This window comes from Sus scrofa, chromosome 4, assembly GCF_000003025.6.
Source record: "Sus scrofa isolate TJ Tabasco breed Duroc chromosome 4, Sscrofa11.1, whole genome shotgun sequence".
Classification (NCBI taxonomy): Eukaryota; Metazoa; Chordata; class Mammalia; order Artiodactyla; family Suidae; genus Sus; species Sus scrofa.
This window is the reverse complement of record NC_010446.5, coordinates 112,590,431-112,616,876: the sequence shown is the minus strand read 5'-3', so window position 1 is coordinate 112,616,876 and position 26,446 is coordinate 112,590,431. Positions and strand designations below refer to the sequence as shown.

Genomic DNA, 26,446 nt, shown 5'->3' with positions numbered 1-26,446 from the left:
TAGACCAGATATACTGCAAATCTTCTACGACTACCAGTTTGGCATATTGACGTCACAAGTATTTAAATAACCCTGCCAAGTCTCTAAACAGGTTTTTAAGCAGCTAATAACCTAGAAAAATGAACAATAGTTAGAGACCTAACAGAATTACAAATAGAAGAAAATCTAAGTTGAAGAAGAATGAGGAATACATGGAAACCAGCCAGAGATCTGAAGCCAAAGAACTGAAAGATCAAATAATTCTTCTCTAAAAGGAGAGAGAAAAAAAGTGGAGTTGAAAGTTTAAATAAAAACAGAAAAATCATTTTTTCCAAAGAAAGTTATATATATAGCTATATATATATATCTTTATAGAAAAAGTAAGACTGCCCTAAATTATCTGCCCTGATGCCAAGAAAATAACTAAAGTAAATTTCTGATTGCTGTGCATTATATAAACACATGTGCAAAGATGTTTAGGAAAGTTTAATAGATAAATTTACATGTTCTCAGTTTGAGAAAGTATATCAGATCCACCCAAAGTGCTTTTTTTGGGAGAAAAAGTCCTTTCCACCCATCCCCACCAGAGGAGGGATCATAATCTGGAGTAGAAGGGGCCTTAATATTGAAAAGTCTCCTCAGAAATTCAGATTTCCTGCTTAAGAGTTAACTCATTTAATTGGTGATTTACTAGGTCTGTGAAAAGATAAGAGTAGGTAGGTAGATGATAGATAGATAGATAGATAGATAGATACATAGATACATAGATAGATAGATACATAGGTAGATAGGAAAATTCACTTTGGGAAGACTCTATTATTCTTGAAGTGGGAGAAGCTGCTTAACTGGGAAGGGTTCCCAGTCACATACTGGACTTCTTTGGGAGTGAAGGCTGCCTCCTAGTCAAAGAGCCCCTGGGAATGAGGAAAGGTTTAGTACTGGAAGAGGAGGAAGGAGGTTAGTTCTGAGACTGGTAGCTGAAAGGGAACATTTCTCCAGGTTGGCAGCCAATATTGCAAAGATCCTGGTGTGTCCTGGAAGGAAACTTCCTCATCTCTGCACAGATTTCTTTCCTTTCCTTTTTGCTACAGAAGGACCTAAAAAGATTAGACAAAGCTGAGAATGGGAACTCGGAAGGAGTTTTCCTGGCTTGAGAGAAAAGGGGAGGAGGAAAAGGTAAGGATGAGAGAGCTGTCTGTTCTGTGTTCAGGCCTGATGCCAAGGAGAAGTGAGAAGGCCACTGTGGGTGTTGTCTCTCAGGGCCTACTGGTTTGCAGAAGGGACTAGGCTCTGGGAGCCTGTGAGGGATGGTTGGGTGATAAGGGGCACTCCCCATAATCAGGATATTTCCACCAGGAGACTGGGTGCAGAGCAGGGAATGGCCGCTATCTAAGAATACCTTTGAAGAGTTTACCCCTGCAGGCAACTCCTTTCTGAATGTCAGTGCTTGAGGGTAGAGGTGGGAGAAGGAAAGCAAACAGATTCCTGACTGAAGGGAATCAGGAAGAGAAGGTTTATCCTGGCCTCTCAAGTGTTGGGGGGTCTAGGGTGGGGGTGCCTGGACTGTCTGGCTGCTCAGGGCCAAGGAGGATCTGGTTATAGGCTCAGCTGAACAAGCTTCTCCCCTATGTGTCCTTCTGCCATCACCACCCCCAGTCATGACAAAAAGCAAAAACAACAAACCCTAAAACAAATACCCTCTGCTCCAAGCTCTGTGCCTCCGCTGTGAGACATGGCAGTGGGTGACCAAGTGTGCAACAATTACCCATTTCTTATCCTTCATTTTGTCTTTACCCAACTTGAATTTGGCCTCTTCTCCTCCTCCACATGGGACCCTGAACTTGGCCCCAAATCTGAGCAAACACTAAAGTGCAGAACACTGCTGTCTGCTTTTTTGTCAGTTTATTCCCCAAATCGGTGGACCATGTCAAATCAGTTGGTCACGCATGGGTTTACTCCCTCTTATCCGCCCAGGTCTCCCTTACTGCTTATGCCCCTTACCATACCTAATTCTGATTCTGTTTGATTTTGAGACACTTGCAGATTTGTAAGATCGGGGCTCTCTCCCTTTTGCAACAGTCTTTTTAAATTAAAGTCTTTCCTATTTAAGTAAATCTGGATTTTTCTCTGGATGACTGTAGCTAAGAGTGATCCAGACTAAGTTTGAGCCCCCAGTGATGGGGAGGGAAGGCTTGGGGCGGGGGCATTTGTCTTTCTCTTTAGAAAGGTGAGGAGGCCTGAAAAGCATGTAACTTTCTAAAGGAGAATTAACTTCTAAATAAGGAGGTTCGGGGATTGCGCTGTAGGGGCCGCTGGCTGGGCAAGGGAATTGGTTGAAAAACCCTGTTTCAGTGATCACAGATAGGAGCCAGGGTGTGCTTCGGGTCAGTTTTCGAGAGGAGGAGTGAGGGGTGGGACAGGCGAGGGCATGAGTAAAAGGTACGTGAAGAGTTACTAGAAACCGCTTGTGTGGGCGAGCTAAGGGTGGGGGAGGTGAAGGGTGGTCTCAGAGCCTCCGTACCCCGAGGTAATGGAGCCGCGGCTGCGGCGGCTAGAGCAGCAGCCGCAACAGCGAGCGGGATGGAGTTAGGACCGCTCGGAGCGCCCAGGTCTCGAGGTAGTATAAGGTTTGCAATCCTTCCACTTGCTGGCAGTTGCAGAAGAAGATCTGCTTTTAAGTGAAACGTACATGCCACCTCTCCGAGGGCTGAAGCTTCCCCCGGCTTGCTTCTTCCTTTCTCTTCTCTGGCGCTCGCGCTCACTCTTTAATTCGTACGCGCCCCTAAGTTTGCAGAGAGCTCGCTGCCCTCTCGGAGCCGGGTCCGGCTGGGCGCCGCGGGCGGGGGCGGGGAGCCCGGGAACCGCAATCCAGAAGCATCGTGGGCCATGTATATTTCATCAAATGGACTTTGGGTGCGTCGCGTCTCGCAGCCATCAACGCTATGTGCAGTGACATTTCTGACTTGAGTGGAGGAATGCGCGAAGGAAGCCCGGGCGAAACTGGTACTAGAGGATCTTCTTGGCGCCAATGCTAATTGTCCTGATTTATGTCCCTTCTGACTAAGCTCCACGTCTTCATCTGAAATAAAATGAAAGCTGTGCCGAGCGGGGTAGAACCGCCGGGCCGCTGGTTCTGATCCCTGGGAATCAGGAAATCTTCCTGCAGCTTAAAAAAATTAAAAAAAAAAAAAAGATAGAGGGAAAAAATAGAAATAGAAAAAAAAAATCCCTCAGTAAAAGTTTAAGGCGAGAAGTGGCAGAGGCAGTGGCACGAGGAGGCGCGGAGGAGAGCCGGCAAGCGGAGGACTGGGCTGGCGAGACCTCCTGAAGGCTGCAATTTCATTATTAATATCAGTATATTTTTGGAGGGAGAGGCACCTTTCTCATCCTCTCTTCCTCTCCGCCCACCCCTATTCCCTCCCCCTCATCTACCTGTCAAAGTCACTGATCTTTTGCATTTTGGAAGAGGACGTCAACGGGAAGGAATTCCCCCTCTCCGCTAAGGCTCCGAGAGGGGGCGACGCACAGGAGGCTCCCCCCGGGGCCGGAGGCGAAGGTAATTAAGCGGTGGGGAGTGGCGGGCAGGCGCCGGGCTCCGGGTCCGCGGGGTCCTCTTCCGCCGCGGGCCAGGCGCAACCGGGACTCCGGGGGTGCGGCGGTGGGGCGGCGGTGCCCGAGTCCACACCCTCAGCTCTCCAGCACCGCACGCGCCTCGGAGGAGGCTCGGTGGTAACCGCCGCCGCCGCCCGCCCAGCGCCGCCCGGGGCTCCGCTGCTGCGGCCGCCGCCTGAGGCGCACCAGGCTGGGCTGGGCCGCCGCCCCGCGCCGTCGGCTGGGCTCCCGCCCGGGGCCCCACGGTGAGTGCCTCCGGCTTCTCTTTCCCGCAGCGACCCGCACGTCCTGCCTCGGCCCCTCTTCCCCCGGCTTTCCCCCTCCCTTCCTCCTGACTCCCCCACCCCACCCCACCCCCCAGCGCAATCCACAGGCGGGAGGGCAGGCTTGGGGTGGGCGAGGAACTTTGTGAAGCGCCTTAAGGAGGCAGCGCGCAGAGGCTCTGCGCGCACACTCCCCGCACACTCTCACACCCACACACAAGTCTTCCTGGTGTGCGCCCTGGGCGGGTTACGTGTCTGTGTGTTGTACTCAGTGCCTGGGCGCGGGGTGGGTGCTTCCATCGACGGACTCACAGACACACAGCTCGCTTCCCACCGCCCCCCCCGCCCCCGACCACCACAACGCAATGGAGGGTTCTTTTTTTTTCTTTTTTTCTTTCTTTCCTTTTTTTCTTCCCCTTCATTTGCCAGTTGTCCTTGCTTAGGGAGAAAACTTGCCCTCTTACCGGCTCTGTGGAACTGGTGGCCATACTGAGCTTTTGAAGTTCCTTTCTTTTAATCTCCTTTATTGGTGCGAGATTAAAGCTTTACTATCCCATGTTGTGCAGCTGGGGAGAAGGGAAAATTGAAAAAGGGAAAGACTTGGTGTAGGAATGCTTTTGGAATATTTTTTCAGATTCTATATTGGCATTGCATTAATCGGTTGATGGATTCGGCTAGGGACATTGAATTGCACTCCTGTATGGATCTGTGGACATCTATATACAATACAAATAATACTGAATATTATTAGGCCCAAAATAACCAATTAAGTGATTCATACAAGGGAAAACTTAGATAAAGAAAGAAACTGCGCCCTCTGCTGTTTATTTTGGTAGCCTCACTGGGGACTTTTTTCTTTTTCTCCCCCCAGAAATGCACTTAGGATGGTTGTAATTTACTGGGTAGGAGAGGAAAATTCCTAGCGGGGGGCGGGTTTAAGAACTTTATTTGGAAAAGTCGGAAGTTGCGTTTCTATCTTCACATCAGGTATAGATTTCCAGAGAGCTTTTATCCCCGGCTTTTATTCCCCCCTCCCTTCTTCCCAAGGAATGGTAATGGAGCCACTCATAACAGTTTGTCAATCTTTGGAATGGAAAATTCTGAGTAAGATTCAGAATTCCATAAACATGTGGTGTATCTGGCAATGGATTTGCTTTAGAAGGCCCTATTTTACGAGTGAAAAATACTAAAAGGTTCCTTTTATAATTGGAAAAAAACCCCAGAACAGTTCTAACAAAATGTATTCTAGTGTACTTAATGGCTAAGCTTGTTAGAAAAAGTTTTCTATAAATTCTCTTTTTTTTTTTTTTTTGCAGTAGGGGCTAGTTTTTTTCTGATTTGTCCAGTCCTTGAGAGCATCTCTAACCTTTGGGTATTAGCAACCCTCGGTTTTATTAAGTATTTTGAACTGTCACTTAGAACGCCTCACACCTGCCTGCTCCCCCTTTTTTCTTTGGCAAAGGAAAGTCAGCTCAATAACTGCCCAAGATTCTTTTGGAAGATAAGTAACTTTCAGTTTTTCATTAATATGAAATTTGGATCTTTGCATGTGGATCAGAATGCAAAGAAAAATTGCCTCAAGTGTTTCACACAGAATGTTGTTCCAGCTTACATGCATAAGAGGTACATTTCTTCTTTTCTGGATGCCATGAGATAAGATCTATTTCACCACTGAAGACCAACAGGAGGGAATTCAAAATTCCATGTAGTTGGCTATAATTTTGGTGGCACTTCCTATTGCAAAATTAAAAGGGAAATCTTAACATTTTGTAAGAAAACAGTTGATTTTATATGCACATAAAGCTATTTTTTCCTGTTGAGATTGTCGGTTTGTTAGCTTTCACCGGGTATGTGTTAAAGTGATTCAAGTTAGCTTTTTTAAAAGAAGGCTAATGTATTTTGCAGTATCCTTTTGTATATTTGTAAGTGATGCACATACCTGTCTTTGCCTCTGTTGTTATTCTGAAAAAACATCAAGTAATAATGTTCAAAAAATTAAACTGTTATATACTTAGTTGATATGTTTTCTAAGTATTGTAAATATTTGGACAAAGAGTTTTAGCGTTATGAAACACCAAGTCACTTGGAAATAGAAAATTTCATACAATTCAGAAAATCAGTGATAGGTTAACAGAAAATGTATGTGTATGTATGAATTATAGGTCAGTAAGAGATTTAGCATACTTTTAAAAATAATTTTATCTTAAGAATCCAGAGTTTTGTTTCAAAACTTCAGGTGGATGTAGATTTTCTCAAATGTCTATTTGAAACTTTGGATTTCTGAACTTCCTTACATGACAATGACAGATTTGTTGTTCTATATTAATGAGGCTGTTTATTTATTCTAGACTTAACTGATTCTGAAATAATTTTGTGAATTATCCCATCCCCAAACATCTTACAAAATCTATGCTATCTAATTTCCCTAATCATTATTCTCTTAGTGAAAACGGAGAGCTTTCAGATACTAAGGTGTGCTATTTGGTTTTATTAAGGTTCTCATGATAGACAGTTGCTCATAATACCCAATCAAGTATGAATAAAATATGCCAATGATGTTGCAGTACCTGTTAAATTCCTTATATCTTGAAAGACAGCTAAAAAAGTATAGAAGCAAATGTGTCCCATTAAGATAACTAAAAAACTCTTTCTTCACAGCAAATAAGTAAATGCAAAGATCTTTCAGTATAAAATATCTCATCTAATCAATCTCATTATGACAGTGTTGGAAGCTGCTAATTTTGATAGGTTATGGAATTTGGATATGTCTTTATTTCTTTATATTTTTCACTCAATGGAATATGATTATAGTCAGTGTTCTTTTTGTTCCTTCCCATTCAGAAACATGCATATTTATAAAATTCTTAATGTCTGTGAGAAATGAGTCAATAGCTGTCTATTTCAGGTGCCCCTGAAGAGCTGAGTATTTATGGAATAAATAGCCTACTACCACCACCCCCACCTCCTAGTGAGATTATATAATAAAACAAATACTGAGAGCCAGCTAGAGTTAGTGGATTTACTGTCAATATTTTTGTCTCAGTTGATGAAATTGGCAATTGTTTTTGGAATTTAATTGTCTATAATTTTGATCATTATTACTTCCATGTAATATTTGGGAGGCTTCTTTTCTGATGAAAGAAAGGATTTGTGAAATGCCTTCTGCAAAATTAACCCAAGATAGAAGGGAATTAACTACAGAATCCTGGAAAAAGTTACGTTTCTTATATGCAAAACCATATTATAGCACATTTTAGTCCAGATCAGTAACATCTGTCAAATTGAGGGCATGACATAATTTTATATTTTCATGTTGGTTTCATAGATTTATATACCAGTCAGAGGTCATTGGAGTACTCATAGCGTATTAATGGGTATTTATATCAAAGAAGACTTCCCAGTCCCTTAGTGCACAGGTAGAGATGATGGCACTGTTTGATTACAGTGAGTTCTCAAGGTTCACAAAGTAAAGAACTAGAACTGGGCTGCCCAGAGCTCTTCTGAAGCTGCTCACATTTAGTGATACAAATTCACCTGAGACATATTCAAAGCCAACGTTACTTGGCAATTCGTTCAGTTATGGGCAAGAAGGGATTAGTTTAGTATATTAAACCCCCAGATCTGTCATTGACTGTCCTTCTCATAATCGGTTTGCCTGGATATTTGCTGTGATGACCTAGCTTTTAAGAAGCTATTGATGATTTTAACCTGCTTGAAAGCACAGCCAGATGGGAAGTGGTGCCATTAGGTAATAGAGTGTTAAAGGGTAAAAAAATTCTATATTTAAATCATTTTAGTTTCTTGGAAACCTCATAATTATACTTTAATAGAAAATTCCTGGTTTTGACAGAAGCTTCTTTTCCATTGTGTGCCATGGAACTTCATAGATTTAATTTCTTATGAGTTTTCAATTGAGAGGATTTTCTTTGAAGTGTTTGTGGCGCTGAAACGTAAGGAAATCCTGATGTGAAGGATACATTCTAAGTGATGCTACAAACATAAAAATTGGAATGAAATCAAATAATTATGTTAAAGAACAGCTTAGTGACCCTCTGCTCCTGATCTGTAATATGCTGTGGTCAATATCTTTTTCTGTGTCAATGGGAGCTCATTAAATGTAAATTCTGCAGACTAACTGAGCCATGCCATATTAGTGCTTGCCAAAGCTTGACATTTTTAATACATTAATAATATGTCTGTAATGTAATGGAAAACTATTAATCACAACTGGTTATGTGCCAGAAATTTAAGCTATAATTGGCTGCTTCTTGTCAAGAATGTCTGTCGCACAGTCCTGCAACTGCCTAATATTCAAATGTCTTGCACTCCTCTGCGTTTTTCTTTGTCAGTTTTCTAAATTCGATCAATGGTGTAGTCCATAATTCTCTGTAATGACCATCATTATAATTCTGGTGTACTCTAATGAGAATTCGTTACAATGGGATCACTGTTGTGTCAGGAAATAGTAACAGGTTCCCATAAATTTCCTTGGTGCTCAAATTTTTAGCACACATGTATATGGACATCCTGTATTTTGTGATTCACGTGAGGCAAAATGTGCGTGAAGACAGTAACCAAGAATAAATAGATTAGGGGGATGATATTTATTATTTTTAAAAAGTGACAATCTCAGGGAGGATTCAAATGTATCTTGAAGGTCATATTTCAAAAATAATATTAAAAATTAACTTGTACTCAGTTCAAACTCAGAGCAGTTCATTTCAGGTCTTCAAGAGCGTATGGTTCTTGATAAATACATTGCTTTGTATTTGAAACTCAGAATTTAAGTTAATAATTTCTGGTATAGTAGATTTCACACTGCTTCACTTATAATCCCCACTCCCCATCGCCCCCCCATGAAAATGTTTGTTCTTGTTATAATAAAGTAGTAAACACAGTTGAAAAGTGCATCTAGAATATGTACTTTTGTGTTATAGTAATACCCTTTCACACTGCTAATTGTCAAAATGTTGGATATTTCTGAAAATATCAACTTAAAATTACTAATGAATCTGAAAAAAGCAGAAGGCTATAATAGCCACAACACATGCTTCCCTGTGATTTTTTTCTTTTTGGTTTAAGATTTCAAAATGTACTGAACACAATATAATCTTTATGTTACAAGGAGGCAGATTCAAATCTGTAGTTTATACATGTTTAGACAAACTGCTAATTATTGCTTCATAGGAACTCAAATATTCAACACTTTTCCTAATAAAAAATATCACAAATTGCAGCAGTATGATAACATTTTATGAATTGAATATAATGAAAATTGCACTTGCATCCATAAAGCAATTATTATAAATTACTTTGCTATGGAAACACAATTCAACCATCTGTTGGCATTTCATAGTCTCTGAGGCTTAGTTCATTTTAAGATGGTACTTTATTTAAATATAGTGAATTCCTTTTATAAGATTGTTTGAGGATAGTGAACTTCCATATTTAAACTGCTTAGTGTGAATTGAAGGGTCTATAATGGTATTTCCTAAGTCTGTAGGCTTTTTTGTTCTTTTACATTAAAAAAAAAGGTTAATTATTGGGACTGACAATATGAACCAGCTAATTAAGCACATATACTTTTCTACACCTAGATTCCGACTGTTACCATTTGTGTAGATATGGACAATGATTGCTGAAGAGAAAAGTTGCCAGTTAAACTCACCAATAACTTGTACCCATGGATATGTAGGCTGCATTATCAGTTAATCAGAAGTACTTTTAAACAGTAATTTTTATTTTCTCTTAGAATTAGTGCCATATTATTCTGCTTCATGGCCTGTTAACTCACCCTCAGCTATTTTTATATGTGCATTTTAAATTGTGCGTTTTACTACAGAGCTTTTAGTTTTAAAGCAGCGTATAATATTCGCCTTTGGGACAAATTCTCTTCTTCTGTTACAGAAAGTAGCTGCAAATGCAGATGTAATGGCTATAAAAAGATGTAAGAAAACAAAATTCTTATGAAAGGAAAATTTGCTCCTTTGGCTTTATTTTTGAGTAGTTTTTTCAGAGCCAAGTTATCTTTATCACTAAATGCAACTAAACAAAAGATGCTAAATTCTTCCAATATAATAAGCAAGTCCAAAGGGACAGGCTGGTGCCAACAGTGCCGATTTTCACTCCAGTTAACAAAAGCTAAGAAATGTACAAGGAATCTGGAGATTCTTAGGGTCTCTTTGCCAAGAGACAAAAGGCATACAAGTAGTTGTCACTTCTTTGTCATTGTTATAAAAGCTCTCATTTTCCCCATTGTTCTCCTGGAAGACTGTCTAGCACTGCAGTATATGAGAAGTGTTTAAATCTAGCTGCTTGCTCTCAGTTTTGTCAAGATGGAAATGTAATTTTTGAAGCGAAAACCTGTAACTCACCTGAAACACCAACATCTGTCTTTGTTATGGAAGAGTTAAATCCTTTGTATCGAAATTCTCCCCAATGTGAATGATTTCTGTGGTTTGCTCATTCTAGCAAATCAGCTGAGTAAAGGTTATCCATATTACACCAATTTGCTTTATATTGCATCAAACCTCCCAAATGTCAACATAGCACACATTTCATAATGCATTGATTCTGGGACAATAACTCTTACTCTTCTTGTTTCTAAAAGGGTGTTGGTGCCAGAAGAAAAGAATGATTGATGGGAAGCAGATGCCGGGCTACAGACACTCATCCTTTTGCTTCAGATACTGATACCTCAGTGTGTCTGAGCATCCCTTGTGAGCTGTGAGCATCGAGGATCTACCAGGGTTATTGGATGTACAATAGGAGAGCCATCACTTTACTAAATCATTACCTGCTACTGGACATCTTTTACCAGAACCAAACTAGACCCAAGTCTAATAGATATGTTCTAGGACAACGAAAAAGCTGCAAGTCCTTCTTAATGCCTAATGCACAAGTATGCTAGGCTTCCACCAAAGTCCTCAATATACCTGAACACGCACAATTTCTGAACCCTCCACTTTTAGTTTTGGAATCTACTTTGAAGTCTCATCCTCTTTTGTTTTAATATACAGACCTACCACCATAGAGACATAGATGCACATGTAAAATAGAAACCACAGATAAGTAAGCCCTGCTTTAGTTACCACAAAGATTGCCAAGAATTTAGAGATGTATTTGTCAAGATTCCTGTCAATTCATGCCCTGTGGGTTACAGTGTCCTCGGTGATGCAGCCCTACCCCTTGGTGTGGGGACATTATGATGTGTGTAAGACTCAGATTTACACAGAAGAAGGGAAAGTTTGGGATTACATGGCCTGTCAGCCAGAATCCACGGACATGACAAAATATCTGAAAGTGAAACTGGATCCTCCAGACATTACCTGTGGAGACCCTCCGGAGACATTCTGTGCAATGGTGAGACAACCTTTTTGAATAGAATATTTCATATTGAGTGTGGGTGTGTTGTATATGCATACAAATGTGGTGAGTATAAAGATTCAGCTCAGGCAATGAGCTGAGTCTGCAGGTGGCAGATTTGTGCTAACAGGCTAGCTTCCTTCTCAGCGGAGGCCTGCACCACCTGGAATTACAGTTTGCACAGCGTGATTGATGCATTGGAACTTACCTTCCACTTTCCTGCAAAACCAAAGGTCTCACTGTGACAAGTGCACTGAATATAAATTATAAAAGAAAAAGTCCAACTAAAGGTTAAATTTCAGATTTGGGATTGGGAATATGACTAGGCCATATATGATGTGGTAAGGATAAAATCCTGTGGTAAGCCAACTTTAAAAACAGAAAGGTTTCGGAATTCCTGCCGTGGCTCAGCAGAAACAAATCCGACTAGGAACCGTGAGGTTGTGGGTTCGATCCCTGGCCTTGCTTAGTGGGTTAAGGATCTGGCGTTGCTGTGAGCTGTGGTGTAGGTTACAGTTGTGGCTTGGATCCTGAGATGCTGTGGCTGAGGCCTAGGCTGGCAGCTGTAGCTCCAATTGGACCCCTAGCCTGGGAACCTCCATATGCCAAGAGTGCAGCCCTAAAAAAAAAAAAAAAAAAAAAAATACAAAACACAAAGGTTTTTTCACCTACGTAAGGCCAGTCCCAGTTCCATAGTTCAAGGCTAGAATGTAGATAACATGGTTTTCCTCGTTAGGAAACTGCTGTGATTTAGAAATCCTTGGTTAGGACACCAGTGAGAAAAGCAGAGGAGGAGACAGGGGCTAAAGCCTCATGGAAGCTTTTTCACAAGAGTCTTGTTTATCAACTTATGCAGCTTCTTATTTTCAAGGGTTGTGGTTTTCTATAGAGAATGTTGAAAACATGTTTGCTGAAAAGTAATGACATTGCACATGTAAATTCAAGTACTATCTTTTTGATAGGCAAAGTTAGAGAATTTCTTGTTTTCATAGTTGATATGTCTTTTTCTTTGCGGAAAGGTAGACGCTATGAAAAAAGGTAACATTGGAGCAACATGTTGAATTTTAAAAGTGTTGCTGTAAATTTAAGATATTAGTAAAGAGTTTGGTGATTAAAATGATGTAAAGCAATGTAAAGAATTCAGACAGTGGGTTCTCCGGTTTGTTGTTATTTCTTATTATGGGTGGTCTATATTTGATGTAGGAACTGTGATCCCATTTTTCTCCACACAACAGATGTAATCGTATGGCAGTTTTTAATAATATTCTTACCTGACTTTATTATCTTGAACCTGGCCTGGCATTTTCAGGATAGTGAAACTATTAATCAAAGTAGCATCTGTTCACAGTCCCCAGTGAGTTAAATTAGCATAAGATCATCTTAGACCTAGCACTGTAGAAAAGGTTTTGTAACAGGAAACAATTTTGAGCAATAAAGAGTGTTTTCACCTAAAAGCTAAGGGCTTGCCATTTTTCAGAAGTGCCTTTGGGGACTGGTTTGAATTATAGTCTAAACCTGATTTTGTGGAGAGTGAGAAAAAAAGCTTGGCTATTAGGTGTCACTATGACTAAAGTGCCCTGAAAGACTAAATATTTCAAAGAAAGGACCCGTCTCTCTGGGAAACAGGTGTGTGCTTTTGCAAAGAAGTTGCCTTTTAGAAACCAGAGGCTTCCAGAAGAGGAGTTTATTCAAACACATTAGGAAAACTGTAATAAATTTGTAAATGAGCTGGGACATTTATTGGCCTTATATATAAGGCTTTTAGTAATTTCTCATAAAAGGTTAAATTTAAGATCTCATTGCATATCTGGGGTGAAACTGCTGTTAAGGCGACAGCTGGTACAATCATCCACTCCTTGGCAGAGGATGAGTTCCGGGCCAACTCTTCATATTGTTAAGAACAACTCTAACTCTAGGTATTGGTTTGCACGTACTTGTAGCAATATGCCTCTTCTGGAATTGTTTAATAATTTGCGTATTTAAGTAAAATAGCAAAGATCCTTTTTCAGAGTGCTGTTTGGACTTGTGTAGGCCCTATATGTTGTATTCAATGTGGGATTTAAATGTGCAGCTTCCCTGATGTCAGCCTCTGGCAAGAGAATGCTTGCTCAGCACTGCTCCTGTCCATCATGTTGAAGGGTTTACTTGGTGTCTTCAGTATGTGTCTTTCTCCCATCATGAGTGGGAAAGGGCACATTATAGAACTTCTCATGCCTGCCGTTCACAGGCATGGTCTAAGGCCCTTAAATAAGCCAATTCCTACCAGTCCACTGGCTAAGTGATGTTAGAGACGAAAAGAGAAAAAAAATGGAAATGATACCTCCCAGCTTTTTCAAGTGTAATTAACCTGTATTTTATATGTATATATGAAAGTCCACAGGAAAGTGTTTTAAAAGGCTTCATCTTACTGTGATGCAGATATTCAGAAGCCTTGGTGAGTTTAAGCCTGTCATGGCACTGAATTGTTTTCCAAGGGAGAGTGTGAGGTTTATGAGATGTTACCTATCAATACTTAATTTGGACTCCTTAATATGCATTTCACTGGCATAACAGATTTAATCATCTGTCCTTTAAATGCATACTTTGGGACTATTTGTATGCATGTTATATACCAGACCTAATATAGCAACACTTCCTCTCTACAGTTTCAAATTTTCCATAAAACTCTTTGGTATAAGGGTTCCTGACATGAAGCTGTAAAGCTGTCTCAGGACGCTGTCATATCAGACTTGCTTAGGTGCTCCTTAGCCGGAGGTCTAATGGGAATCCATAGAGTCATTTGTGTTATGACTTTCATGTTCTCCCCGCCTTGACACATGCATCCGTACCTGCTCCCTCAGAGTCGTTATGGCCTATTACATCAGGGCAGCTGCCACAGAAGCACAATCATAGCTTAGCCCTGATATGTAAATGTTTGCTTCAGAATGGTTTCAATAATCACCTGCTCAGTTAGCAACACCCTTATTAGCTGTGACTATAGCAATTCTGAGCACTGAGGGGACATTTGGTCAGAGAAATACCCTGTAATTCCCATAACCAATTTATCTCATAGAAAGTTGAAGTTCATTGGCAATGCATTGAGAGTCTGTGTTGTTGCTTTTTGCTTTGCCTCCATCATTATATGCCAGTGACAGTCCATGAATGCTGCATTTGCTTTAGAATGAAATATTAGAAAAAAATATAATGAAAATATTTCATTTAACAGTAGATTTCTGCTTATTAAACCTGAATAACCTCCTTAATAACTCTTTAATGTCTAGTAATTTTAAATTGTTGTACAGGAATAGTATCAGCACTTTAAACACTAGTTTTATGGGAGAGTCTGCCATTTCTACTTTTGATAGTGGAATAGGGGAGTAGATACATAAATATATAAGTATAAATATATATGCATGAATTGTGTGTATTGAGACCATATTTTTTCTTTTTAATTTAATTTGATATATAACCTGTAAGTTGTTGATGGCTAAAAAAACTATTTTTGTTGAGAGGAAGAATCAGAAAGGTAGAAGGTTAAGCATTTTTTTAGGCTGGGATAACATGTTCATATAGATCATGTCCTTCCTTCAGCTACATAAAAGCTTCAGGTAGCACAGCTTTGTCAGAACACACAGATCATCTGGTGACTACAATTTGTTTCAATTTGCATAAAGAGCAAATAGGATGATCTGAACCTGTGCGTAAAGCTGAAGTGACAACACAAAGCTATGACTTGTTCTTTGTGTTTAGACAAACTTAGCTGTCATATCTCCACGCAACACCCCAGTGGCTTAAAAATGGCAAAATTATCTGCAATTATCTCCAGCCTGCAGCTAATTTTCTGGATAAGTTAAACAGAAGCTTTCAAAGGAAGCCTGGAGACGGAAGAAGTCATGGGCGTTTGTACAATTTATGGCGCAGAAGTGCTGATGATGGTAGAAATGTGAGCCCTTGAGTGCAGCTATGGATTTCAGAGCCAATCAAAACTAAATTAGGAAACAAAGATTATTAAAAAGTCTTCTGTGCATGTAATTTTGGCATAATATTATGAGGTGGACATTAAATGTGTCCCTTGGAGACCTTCGGCATCATTAATGCAGCACGCCTTTAATTACATGTAGACTCATATTACTAAAAAATGGAGAAAATAAAGTACTCTGAGGTGTAGTTAGCAACACCCTCATTATGTTTACTGAAATAATTAAAATAAAGGGTATAATTTTTCTAAATAAAATGTCAGGATTTGAAATGAAAATGGATTTTCTTTAGGAAATTTACTAATGCGTGCCTGTGTTCCTGATAGGCATTTATTCAAGCACCATAGCAGGACTATTAATGATCATTCCATATTGTGCTGTTTCTAGATAGACCTCTATTAGGAAAAAAATTAATTATTGTAAGCATTGTGGATAGAGCATATTTCATTATGTTCAAATGGAATTTACAGAAGTGGTGCAAAGCCTTCATGTTTTACAATTTTAAAGGAAATCAGTGGGATGAGTGAGTATGACGCATAGTCTCAGAGCTATCCATAACTTACATTTCTGATTTTATGTCAGTTCACGTTGCCATATGGTGGCTATCAAGTGGCCTTTGAGAAGTTAATTTGATAAATATAGTTATATTTTCAATGGCAAGGCATTAATCAATTTTTCAAAAACTGGAAATGGCATTAACATATATAATAATCAAATAATCTTAAAAAATCCACCCTGTTCACATGAAACCTAATTTAATAAATGAATAACAGTGACATCTTTCATTTGAACTGATTTATCCCTTAATTATGCCAGAACGGAATTTTTAAAGACCTTCAGCTCCTTCATTATTAACACTTCATTGTTATTTAGCTCATTATTTAGACTTATTTCTTAGAAAAGTTTCGTTCATGTTTGCGCAGTTCACTGTTTGCAGTGAATTAAGTTCTACAGAGAGCAATCTTTCTGATAGTTCACTGTATCAAGTATTCCCTTTTTTGAGGAGCCTGCAAGAATTCCTTATTATCTATTGCATCAAGTCTAAAGTACCCTACCTAGATTTTATGTCTGGGTGTTTACAAGCTTATGTCTCATTATTTCCCGTCAGGACCCAATGGCATTTCCAGGGGATTTAAGATTAGACATCCGGTTGGAAGAGGACTGCTGGATTTGGACTGAGTCTGCATTGGCATAGCATGCATGGTTTATGGGGGAGGCCTTGAGGAGGGGTAGCTGATAAAGATTATGGTGAGGCTAACAAAACGTAAAGCTGCCTCATGTCATTCATTGTTTCCTGACAGTATTCTCGATGTGCACAAGTGCTCTTGTCTCTGTTGCACTAATGCACAACTATTACTCCAGCCTACTGTATGCAGAGTGAAGTGAATAGAGCATATAGCATGCTCAAAACCTGGTGGTGGTGGTGAGAATCAAAGTCAAATGACAGGAGTTCCAGTCGTGGCGCAGCGGAAACGGATCCAACTGGGAACCATGCGGGTTTGATCCCTGGCCTCGCTCAGTGGGTTAAGGATATAGGGTTGCCATGAGCTCTGGTGTAGGTCACAGACGCAGCTCGGATCTGGTGTTGCTGTGCCTCTGGCATAGGCCGGCAGCAACAGCTCCGATTAGACCCCTAGCCTGGGAACCTCCATATGCTGCAAGTGCTGCCTTTAAAAGACCAAAAAAAAGACAAAAACCCCAAAGCAGTCAAATAACATATGGTCCCTGCCTCCAATGGAAGTAGAGTCCTAAGCAAAATTAACACAATTTTGTGTATACCCAGAGGATGGGAATGGGGGCGTAAAAGTAAGACCAGCAGTCAGAATTTAAAGGTGAAACATTATTTTGCTGCATGCTGAAGGGCCACTTGGAAAATACTGTCTGGTAGCCAAGTACCTGATGTTAAATTGTCTCGGAAGAAGACCTGAATAAAGGCTGGGTGCAGCACGTGGAGGAGGCATAGCATGTAAATGACAGCCTAGTGGCCTGCTTAATGGTAGACTGACATCCTATATCTGGCAGGATGGAAGACGAAGAAAAATTCATAGGACCTGATGAGTTACACTTGCATATATATAAATATATGTGTGAATGTGTCTGTCTATCTGTCTGCACATCTACCTATATGTATGTATTTCTCAATATAGCAGATGCTAGAATATGCTGCATAAACTAATAAGCATGACATATCTGAAGCTCCAATTTTACACAAAGATTAGGAGGAGCATTTAACTGAATGCACAAATGCAAGATTTTTAAAGATGAAACATTAGACTTCAATATAATAATTGCTTTGTATGGACTATGTTCAGTTATCTCCTTCAGGTCCTTAAGAGGTAACCTTGTATGCTCTAGCGAAATATCACTAGGAAAGTGAGAACTGGTGTCCTGCAAAAACCTATTGTCCATGTGGATTGTTTTGGGGTTTCTCAGGCATGTCTATAGACTTTTGGTGGTGGTAGTGGGGCTTGTTCTCTTTAGCTTTGAAACTGTGCATGGGTTTTAGGCTGGCATCTTGATCCTCTGATGGTGATGACAAGTGTCATTATATAAGATCGCCCCTCAGCTCATGTGTTTTCCCTATTTCAAGCAGAAGACATTCCTCTTGCTTAGAATAGTCTCTACTTAGCCCAGTTCCACGCGTCCTTCCAGGTCTATGGCAAGTTGGTTTCTCTGTATACTTCCTGCCAATTTTAGCTCATATCATTCTCTTGACCATTAAACTATGTAGTTAAAACATATGCCTATCCATCTCCTCTACTATACTGTACCATTTAGCTCTTCATTACATCTTAATTGATTTATACACCCCCATACATTTTTGTTTCATGTGTTTTCTGATGTTAAACTGTGTCTGAAGAAAACCTGAAAAAAGCCTGAGTGCAGCAGGTGGAGAAGGCACAGCATTTACATGACAGCCGAGTGGCCTGCTTAATGGTAAATTGACATCTTATATCTGGCAGGACGGAAGAGGAGCAAAGATTCATAAGACCTGACTCTCGATCTGGCTCACTATCCTTTAAGTGAGATAATATGTGAAACAGCCTCCTGTATTCTGCTACAGAGTAGGAGCTCAACAGAGACAATATATTACATTATTTTTTTACCCTATTGCATTTACCGTATTCCTAGGCAACAAATATAACATGTTTTTAACTGATTAATTAAACAATTGATTGAATATAGTATTTCATTTTCTGGAATGTTTTCTATTTCTTGAGGACCTTTTTTTTTTATTCTGTAAATTAAGAGACAACTAGAAAAATTTAGCTACTGCATTTGGGCAGCTTATAATGATGTTTTCAAAAGAGAGATGGGAGAGACAAAAAACTACTCTGAGTTTCAACACTGAATCTATGTGGGAGAGATTTTTTTTCCAGTTCTAATTTAATCTTAAAAAAATATTTTTCCAAATAAAAAATTTGCGAAAGATGAAAAACCGAATATTCAACATTGAGATCATTTTGCCATATTTCTTACAAGTCTCTCTCCCTAAATATAATACAGATTTTCTTTTACAAAATTGGAATCACAAAGTCATATCACATATAATTTTTCATCTTTTTTCATTTACTACTATAGTTTTATAGTTTATATATTCTTAGAGAATATAATTTGATAGCTATAAATATCCTATTGTATGGATATGTATTTTATTTAATTATCCTCCTTCCTTGATGACTTGATGTTATTTAAATTTCATTTTTTTTCTATTGGTTATAATGCTTGGTAAACATATATAAGTATAGTTTTCTTTGTTAAACATACCCTTCTTCCTTTGTATTCCAAGCCTCCCATGTTAAATGCACATTTTTTTAGGATGGCGAGCTCATTATATTGTATTTAGTTCAAGCTGAAGGATTGGGCTGTATTCTTTTGTTCTCAAGGATGGAATTGTACTGGCTGGAAGGGGCATTTTCTGTGTCAGTAACGGGGAAGGAGATGTTGGACTTAAATTAGGACATGGGACTTAGGCCCCTCTTTCTGGGCTTTGTTCTCTTTTGTCTGGACTTGAGAGAGGGAGAAGGAAGGCAGCTTCTGCCATATGGTAGAGAGAAAAGTCACGGCACCTCTTTGGGAGCAACAAGCTGAAGATGAGTAAATTACACCTTGTAAACTCTAGTTGTGGCTTTAAAACTTGCTTTAAATTGATCCACAGTGAGAAATGCTTTTTAAACTGGGACACAGTAAACACACACATATCCACATACACAGCCAGAACAAAAGCTTTGCAAAACGGCCCTTACCCTTTCATATGTGCTATGCTCTCTGATATTTTTTCTTTCTTTATATTCCTTTTTTTTTTTTGAATGAATATTTGAAAATTAAATCTTGGTGATTATCCATAAATCATAAATAGCATTGTTTTTGAACTTACATAAATGGAATAATAGTGTACACATTATTGTATAACTTCCTTTTTTCAATTGAACATTATGTTTTTGCGATATACTGCAATGTGGTATTCTACTATATGGATATTTTTTTAATCAGTCTTCTATTTATAGACATTTAGGTTGTTTGGTTTTTACACTTTTAAGGCTCTTAACTACTGTCAAACTGTCCTCCAGAAAGATAGTTAATTTATACTTCCTTCAGAATTTTATGAAATGTCCCAGTCACTACGTCCTTATCAATACTGGATACCTTGGATTTCCTGTCGTGGCTCAGTGGTTAACGACTCCGACTAGGAACCATGAGGTTGCGGGTTTGATCCCTGGTCTTGCTCAGTGGGTTAAGGATCCAGCATTGCTGTGAGCTGTGGTGTAGGCCAGCAATTACAGCTCCAATCAGACCCCTAGCCTGGGAACCTCCATATGCCATGGGAGCGGCCCAAGAAATGGCAGAAAGACCGAAAAAAAAAAAAAATGCTGGATACCTTATATTCTTAAATTTTCTTCTAACATAGGACCTTAGCAGATAGATGAAGATATGTAGTTTACCAAAAAGGATAATGATAAAATTATCTTTATTTCCACCACCTTGTCTGCCAAGACAATTATTTTTAAAATTTGGCATTGACAAAGTCACTTTGCTTATATGGCAGAAATTATCACAACATCATAAATCAACTATACTTCAATAAAACTTTAAGAATGAAAAAGATAAAATTTGGGCATTGATATGTGAACACATTGGAAGGTAAAATAACTTTTCCTGCTTAAAGGTATATTTATTGGCTTATTGAAAATACTGATTTTTAGTATGTTTCTTGGCCATTTAAATTTTCTTATTCCTAATTGTAGTAGTTTTACTCCTTTGTACTTTTTGCCCCTTTTTGAACTTTTGTATTGAAGCCAACAAATATATATATTAAATATATATAAATAATATTAGTATATTAAATATATATATATTTGTGCCTTTTAATCAAACATTTTTTATTGGTTGTATATCCTTTATTTCAGAAGAATAGGTCTTTTTTCAGCGACTTTTCTATGCCCTTCATTTTGTGGAAATTTTGCTTATTCTTGTGCTGGATTTTGATGGCAGGGGGCCATCATCTCAAAGCCAGGAAGTATTCATCTGAGTGCTCCCTGAGGTCTTTTGTTTATAATATAAACACTTGGAGAAGGTGTAATTTACCCTCAGTAAAGCACCCCCTTTCATTTAGAATCAGTCCTTTGGAGACAGTTGCATACTGAAACATATTCCTTGTATAAAGTGGCTGGTGTGAAATCTGCTTTGGTTTTAATTCACCAGACCAATGGGCAGGTAGCTTTTCATGTGCCATTTTCAGATTTCAGAATTTCTTTTCCTACAAGAGGGGAAAAGGATGAAAGTTGTTTCGCACACGTCATATTGGAAAAGAACTTACTGAGACTGGCAGGTTGTACGTTTCTTCTCATCTTTCTGGGAATAGATAGATTCTCATAGTATCAGTTCCATGAAAATTAAAGACGTGAGCTGAGGAAGAAACCGGAATTGGTTTTCCTTCTTTGACCTACTTTGGAACTGACTTCTAAAATAAATATTAAATGAAGAATTGAGCTGGATATTGCTTCAGCACAAAGAAATAGCCCTTTCGTTCCAGAGGGTGGATGTCCATTGAGAGGTCCAGCAGCTGACATTATCATCAGGTCATGTCTGAACAATGATTTTCCACCATCACATAGAACTTTTTGTTTGTTTCTATTGCTGTCTTTTCTCCTTGGAAATGAAAAGAATGAAGAGATCAAATGTGCTTCCAAGCATCTCTCTGAAGGGAGAGGAGAATCCAGTGTTTGGGGTCAGTACAAGTTGCAGAAGAGGATGTGTGCGTGACAAAGAAAATGAGCTGGTTGCTACTCTGATGTTGGTTGTGATGCCTGGATCACATCATATGCGTTTAACTGGGACAGCATGGTCACTGACCAATCATAAGAGATATCAATGGTTACACTTTAAGGGTTCCTTCTGAACGAATATCAGTTGTAACTACCTGATATTTATTATGTTATATACTTCTCCTTTATTTATACCTCTTTCCTCCTCCCCAGTACAAGCATGAAAGGGCAGGAATATTGTCTTGATTTTTTTTTAACCGTACCCATCCTGAACCCACTGTACTGGGCAGAGGATTGAACTCATGCCTCAGCAGCGACCTGCAGTTGGCCCCTTAACCCACTGTGCCACAGCGGGAACTTCAACAGTATATAGCTTTGATTTTGGGGTTTTTAAGTATTATTATCCTGAAAAATCTATTCTGTAACTTGCTTTTTTATTCAACATTGTTTTTGTAAGTTATCCATTTGATCTGTATCATCTTATTGATGCACATAAATACACACACACACACATATACATGCACACGCAAACTATGTATGTATTCCATTGTATAAATACATTCTTCTTTAGTGGGAATTTAGGAAGTCCTGGGTTTTTTAAAAAGTTTTTTGTAATTACAAGCTACTCAGCAATAAAAATCTTTGTACTCATATCTTGGTGCATATGAGCAAGAGTGTTATTTCATTTTGTTTTTTCTGGGACGTACACCCAGTAGTCAGTCTGTTGGTTTATAGAGTATGGGCATTTTCATCAAGTATAGTTACACCATTTTACATTCCTACCAACAGATTATAAGGATTCTCTAGTTTTGCTTTGTCTCTTTTACTGATATTCTTGCTCTCATTGTATATTGAAAAAAAGTTTAAGAAATTGTGTTTCTGTTATTGCCTTAGATGTTAGGGCACTCATAGTTCAATCTGTCATAGCTACCATAATTACTGACTACCCTTGACTTTTAATCTCTCATTTAAAAAAAATTGTTTGATAGTAAATTACTTGGATGTTTGTTATATGAACATCACTAATAAATATTCATAATTATGGATCAATAGGAAGAAGCATAAAATTTAGAGAAATAAATATTGAGCCAAACTATAAGCAGAATTCTTTGACTGAGGGTAACACATTTTAAGAGTGGCGTCTTGCATCTGGCCACCTGAATTGAAAGGTATACTCTGATCTGTGTAACTTATACAAAAATTGCACTTTAAAAATTATTTTTAATATTTAGCTGTATGTAATCCCCCCCACAAAATCACTAGCTTCATTACTGGATTGTAACAATATAGCATTATAGTGCTTTTCAACTGGAAGTCTCCTTGCTTACTTTGCAAGATGATATATAAATATTGCTTCATCCGTCACCAGAATGACTTGTCTCCTAGATGAAAACCTGAGGGTGATGTGTAACTGTAATAAATTTGGACAGCAAGGGGAAGGTTCCATTTCCAATTAAAACCATTGCCAAGAAGTTTCCATGTCGGCTGATAGTGCAGGTAGATCAGTACACATTTTGTACCTTTGCTTATTGGGACAAGTTGGGATTGTTTAGAAGTAGTAACAGTAAAGGAGTAGCTATATATTACTAGTTTCCAGCATCATTTGGTCTTGGGCGTTTTTTAATCAGTGAATTTATTTATTCACTCATTTCTGTTGAAATATAGTTGACATACAGTATTATGTTAGTTTCAGGTGTAAGAGTCTTGTGCATTTAGAACCGGGTACTCCTGGAGCTCCCGCCAGGAGTTAAGAATCCACCTGCAGCAGCATGGATCACTGCAGAGACACAGGTTCCATCCCTGGCCCAGCGCAGTAGGTTAAAGGATCTGGCATTGCCACAGCCCTGGGTTGGATTTAGTCCCTGGCCTGGAAACTTCCACATGCTGTGGGTGCGGCCATTTAAAAACAAAACAAAATGAAAAGGATAGAACCAGGTATTCCTAGGTGGAGTTGTGTAATTTGGGAAAGTGCATGCATTTAGGAATATTTTATTTGGATTTAAACAGGTGTAAAGGTTCAAGTTCGAACTTACTCAAGCTATTTTTCTTCTTTCTTCTTATAAGTAAGATAAGGATGTACTTAGCACAATGCCTGGCACATAGGAAGTGCTCAATAAATATTAACCGCCTTTATCATTGTGATTATAGTTTGTTGGTAAAAAAATTGAAGTGGTTCTGATTCTCATTTTCTGTTTCAAAGGCATCTTCTGAATATTTTCCCTTTAGTTTCCCTTTCTGTGAATTGCCTGGCCTTTCCTTATGTTACTAATGTTATCTAATAACTAACTGTTTATGAGGTTCTGGCTCCAAGCCAGGTATTTAAAATCAAAATAATTTCACAACTGTGGTTATGAAGTAAATGAAATGTATTCTAAATAACACAGTATTAAAATAATTATTCATGGATGCAATGGCATTTGCACTGAGATTATAATGGATCAATATTTTAACAACTGCACTAGACATGCCTAACAGCAACATAATGACTCTTTATAAAAACAAAAAAAGTTAAGATAAATAACTATGTGAAAATCAATTAAATAAAAGCTCATTTTATTAATAAAATGGGCTCAATGTGTTGGTTCTCATGGAGACTTAGAAGTGAAAGAGAAATTTCGGTATGGCAGTGAAAATGCCAGGTCCTAAGTCAGTTTTTCTGACTGCTATGTTATCCATGTTATACCCTTCCTCAAAAGCATCCAGTGTATGTCCATCACACTGCTGATCAATGAGACAAAACAGGAGTTCCCGTTGTGGCTCAGCAGTAACAAACCTGACTTGTGTCCATGAGGATGTGGGTTTGATCCCGGGCCTTGCTGTGGGTTGGGGATCCAGTGTTGCTATAAGCTGTGAAGTGGGTTGTAGATGTGGCTCAGGTTCTGAGTTGCTGTGGCTGTGGCTTAGGCCAGCAGCTGCAGCTCCAATTCGACTCCTAGCCTGGGAACTTCCATACGTTTTGGGTACAGTCCCAAAAACACAAAAACAAACAGACAAAAAAACCCCAAGACAAAACATTGTTCATTATGGCATTATTTACAGTAGCCAAGATATGGAAGCAATCCCAGTCTCCATTGATCGATGAATGAATAAAGAAAACAGGAGTTCCCGTCGTGGCACAGTGGTTAACGAATCCGACTAAGAACCATGAGGTTGCGGGTTTGATCCCTGGCCTTGCTCATTGGGTTAAGGATCTGGCGTTGCCATGACCTGTGGTGTAGGTTGCAGACACGGTTCGGATCCCATGTTGCTGTGGCTCTGGTGTAGGCCGGTGGCTGCAGCTCCGATTCAACCCCTAGCCTGGGAACCTCCATATGCTGCGGGAGCGGCCCTAGAAAAGGCAAAAGGACAAATAAATAAATAAATAAAACATGGTGTGTATATTTACACAATGGAATATTATTCAGCCATAAAAAGGAAAGAAATCTTGCTATTTTGCAACAACATGGATGGACCTTGAGGAGGTATTATGCTAAGTGATGTAAGTCAGACAGAAAGACAAATACCATATGCTCTCACTTATGTGTAGAATCTAACTTTGTTATCACAAGACTAGAAATCTAACTCCTAAACCCTTTTTCTTATTGAAACTGTCTTTAAAGCACTTTAATAGCTAGATTTCTTAGACATGCACCCGCTGACTTAGAGTAGGTCGTTATCTTCACTAGTACATTTAGCACTTCATTTTGTAATCACTGGCTACTTGTATGCCTCCCCACTGGTTTGGAAGCTTCTTGAAGTCAGGAAAGGAGCCTTGTTCTTTCTTACATCTCTAGTGCCTAATACACAGTGGGCTTTTAATTTATAGCAGTGGAATGAAGAGTCCTTCTAACAGTCTGCTTTCCTACCTCTCTGCTCTCTCCACTTTTAACTTTTTGTTAGCATTCTTCAATAATCTCTTATTCAGCTTCAGTTCTTCCTTCCACTATCTTGGCCATCATTTATGATGTCAGAGTAACCTTGCGCAGAATCTGGCAGAAGGTGATCTCAGGGATATCTCCTGGGAGTATTTAGTTCTTTAACCTAGTTGTGTTCTCTCCAGTTAGTTCAGTACTCTGAGTGTTAATGGAATTCCTTGCCCTGGAGAGCCCTGTGAGGCTCACAAAGGGGGATACCAAGGATAGGCTAGATTTTGCCTTCAAGCAGCCTTATAAAGTAAATAGCTATGTACAAAGAAGCAAGTAAAGGCTATGCTAGAGCTGCATATAAAGAGTTGTGGGAACACAGACAGAAGCAGTTCATGCAAACTCAGAGGGATCAATGATAGCTTCATACAGGAGATGGCCTTTGAGCTGAGCTTTGAGGGAAGAGTAAACTGCTCTGAGATGCAAGAAGAAAGAGAAGGACATTCAAGCTTAGGGAAACAAGCAAAGCTTTGTCTTTAGTTTTCCTTTTAAAATAATTTCCCTTTGTGGATCTATCGCAGCAGTAACAAATGTTATGACTGTGCCATCCCATGAATTAATCTAAATTCTGTTCAGCTGTCCTTATGTTTCCCAATACATGATACTTGGCATATTCTCCTACTCTCTAATCTATTAATCATTAAATACAATCACATAGGTGAAGGTACTTTATAAAAGGCAAAGTACTGTATAAAATAGGAGAAGGTGCTTTACAGAGTGCTTTACTGTAGTTCTTATTACATATTTATTTGCAAGTGCAGTGATCCCAAATCATAGGTGCTTAACAGATCACAAAGAGATTCAGTTCAATAAGTTGTATTGAAGCCTAACCAAGTAATTTTGGGCAGAAAGGTCACAATGAACATAGAATTCAAATACAAGCAACCTAACCTGTGCTGTGTTTGTAGCTCTGATACTCAGGGGGTCTTCACAATCCTATCCCAAACCTTGGTTTTCCATCTTCTCCCCAGAGGCTGATTTGAAAGTATATGACATTTTTCACGGGCACATTGGACTACTGACTTTACCATTGATTTCCAGTAAGAAACATTTATAAAACTGCTTGAATGCCTTTTTATTTTATTTGCTCTGCACTGTTCCAG

General features: G+C 39.1%; 1 protein-coding gene across 10 annotated transcripts in view; it reads left to right on the top strand.

Annotated features, from left to right (window-relative positions):
- The window catches only part of NTNG1 (netrin G1), a 334,884-nt gene continuing 309,532 nt past the window's right edge, over positions 1,095-26,446 (top strand). For 3 of the 10 annotated variants that reach the window (XM_021090118.1, XM_021090116.1, XM_021090120.1), the window contains exons 1-2: positions 2,437-3,535; positions 10,465-11,216. In XM_021090118.1, coding sequence (XP_020945777.1) covers positions 10,971-11,216 — 246 coding nt within the window. In that variant the 5' untranslated portion in view covers positions 2,437-3,535; positions 10,465-10,970. The other 7 variants (XM_021090114.1, XM_021090111.1, XM_021090115.1 and 4 more) reach the window with 7 other exon arrangements.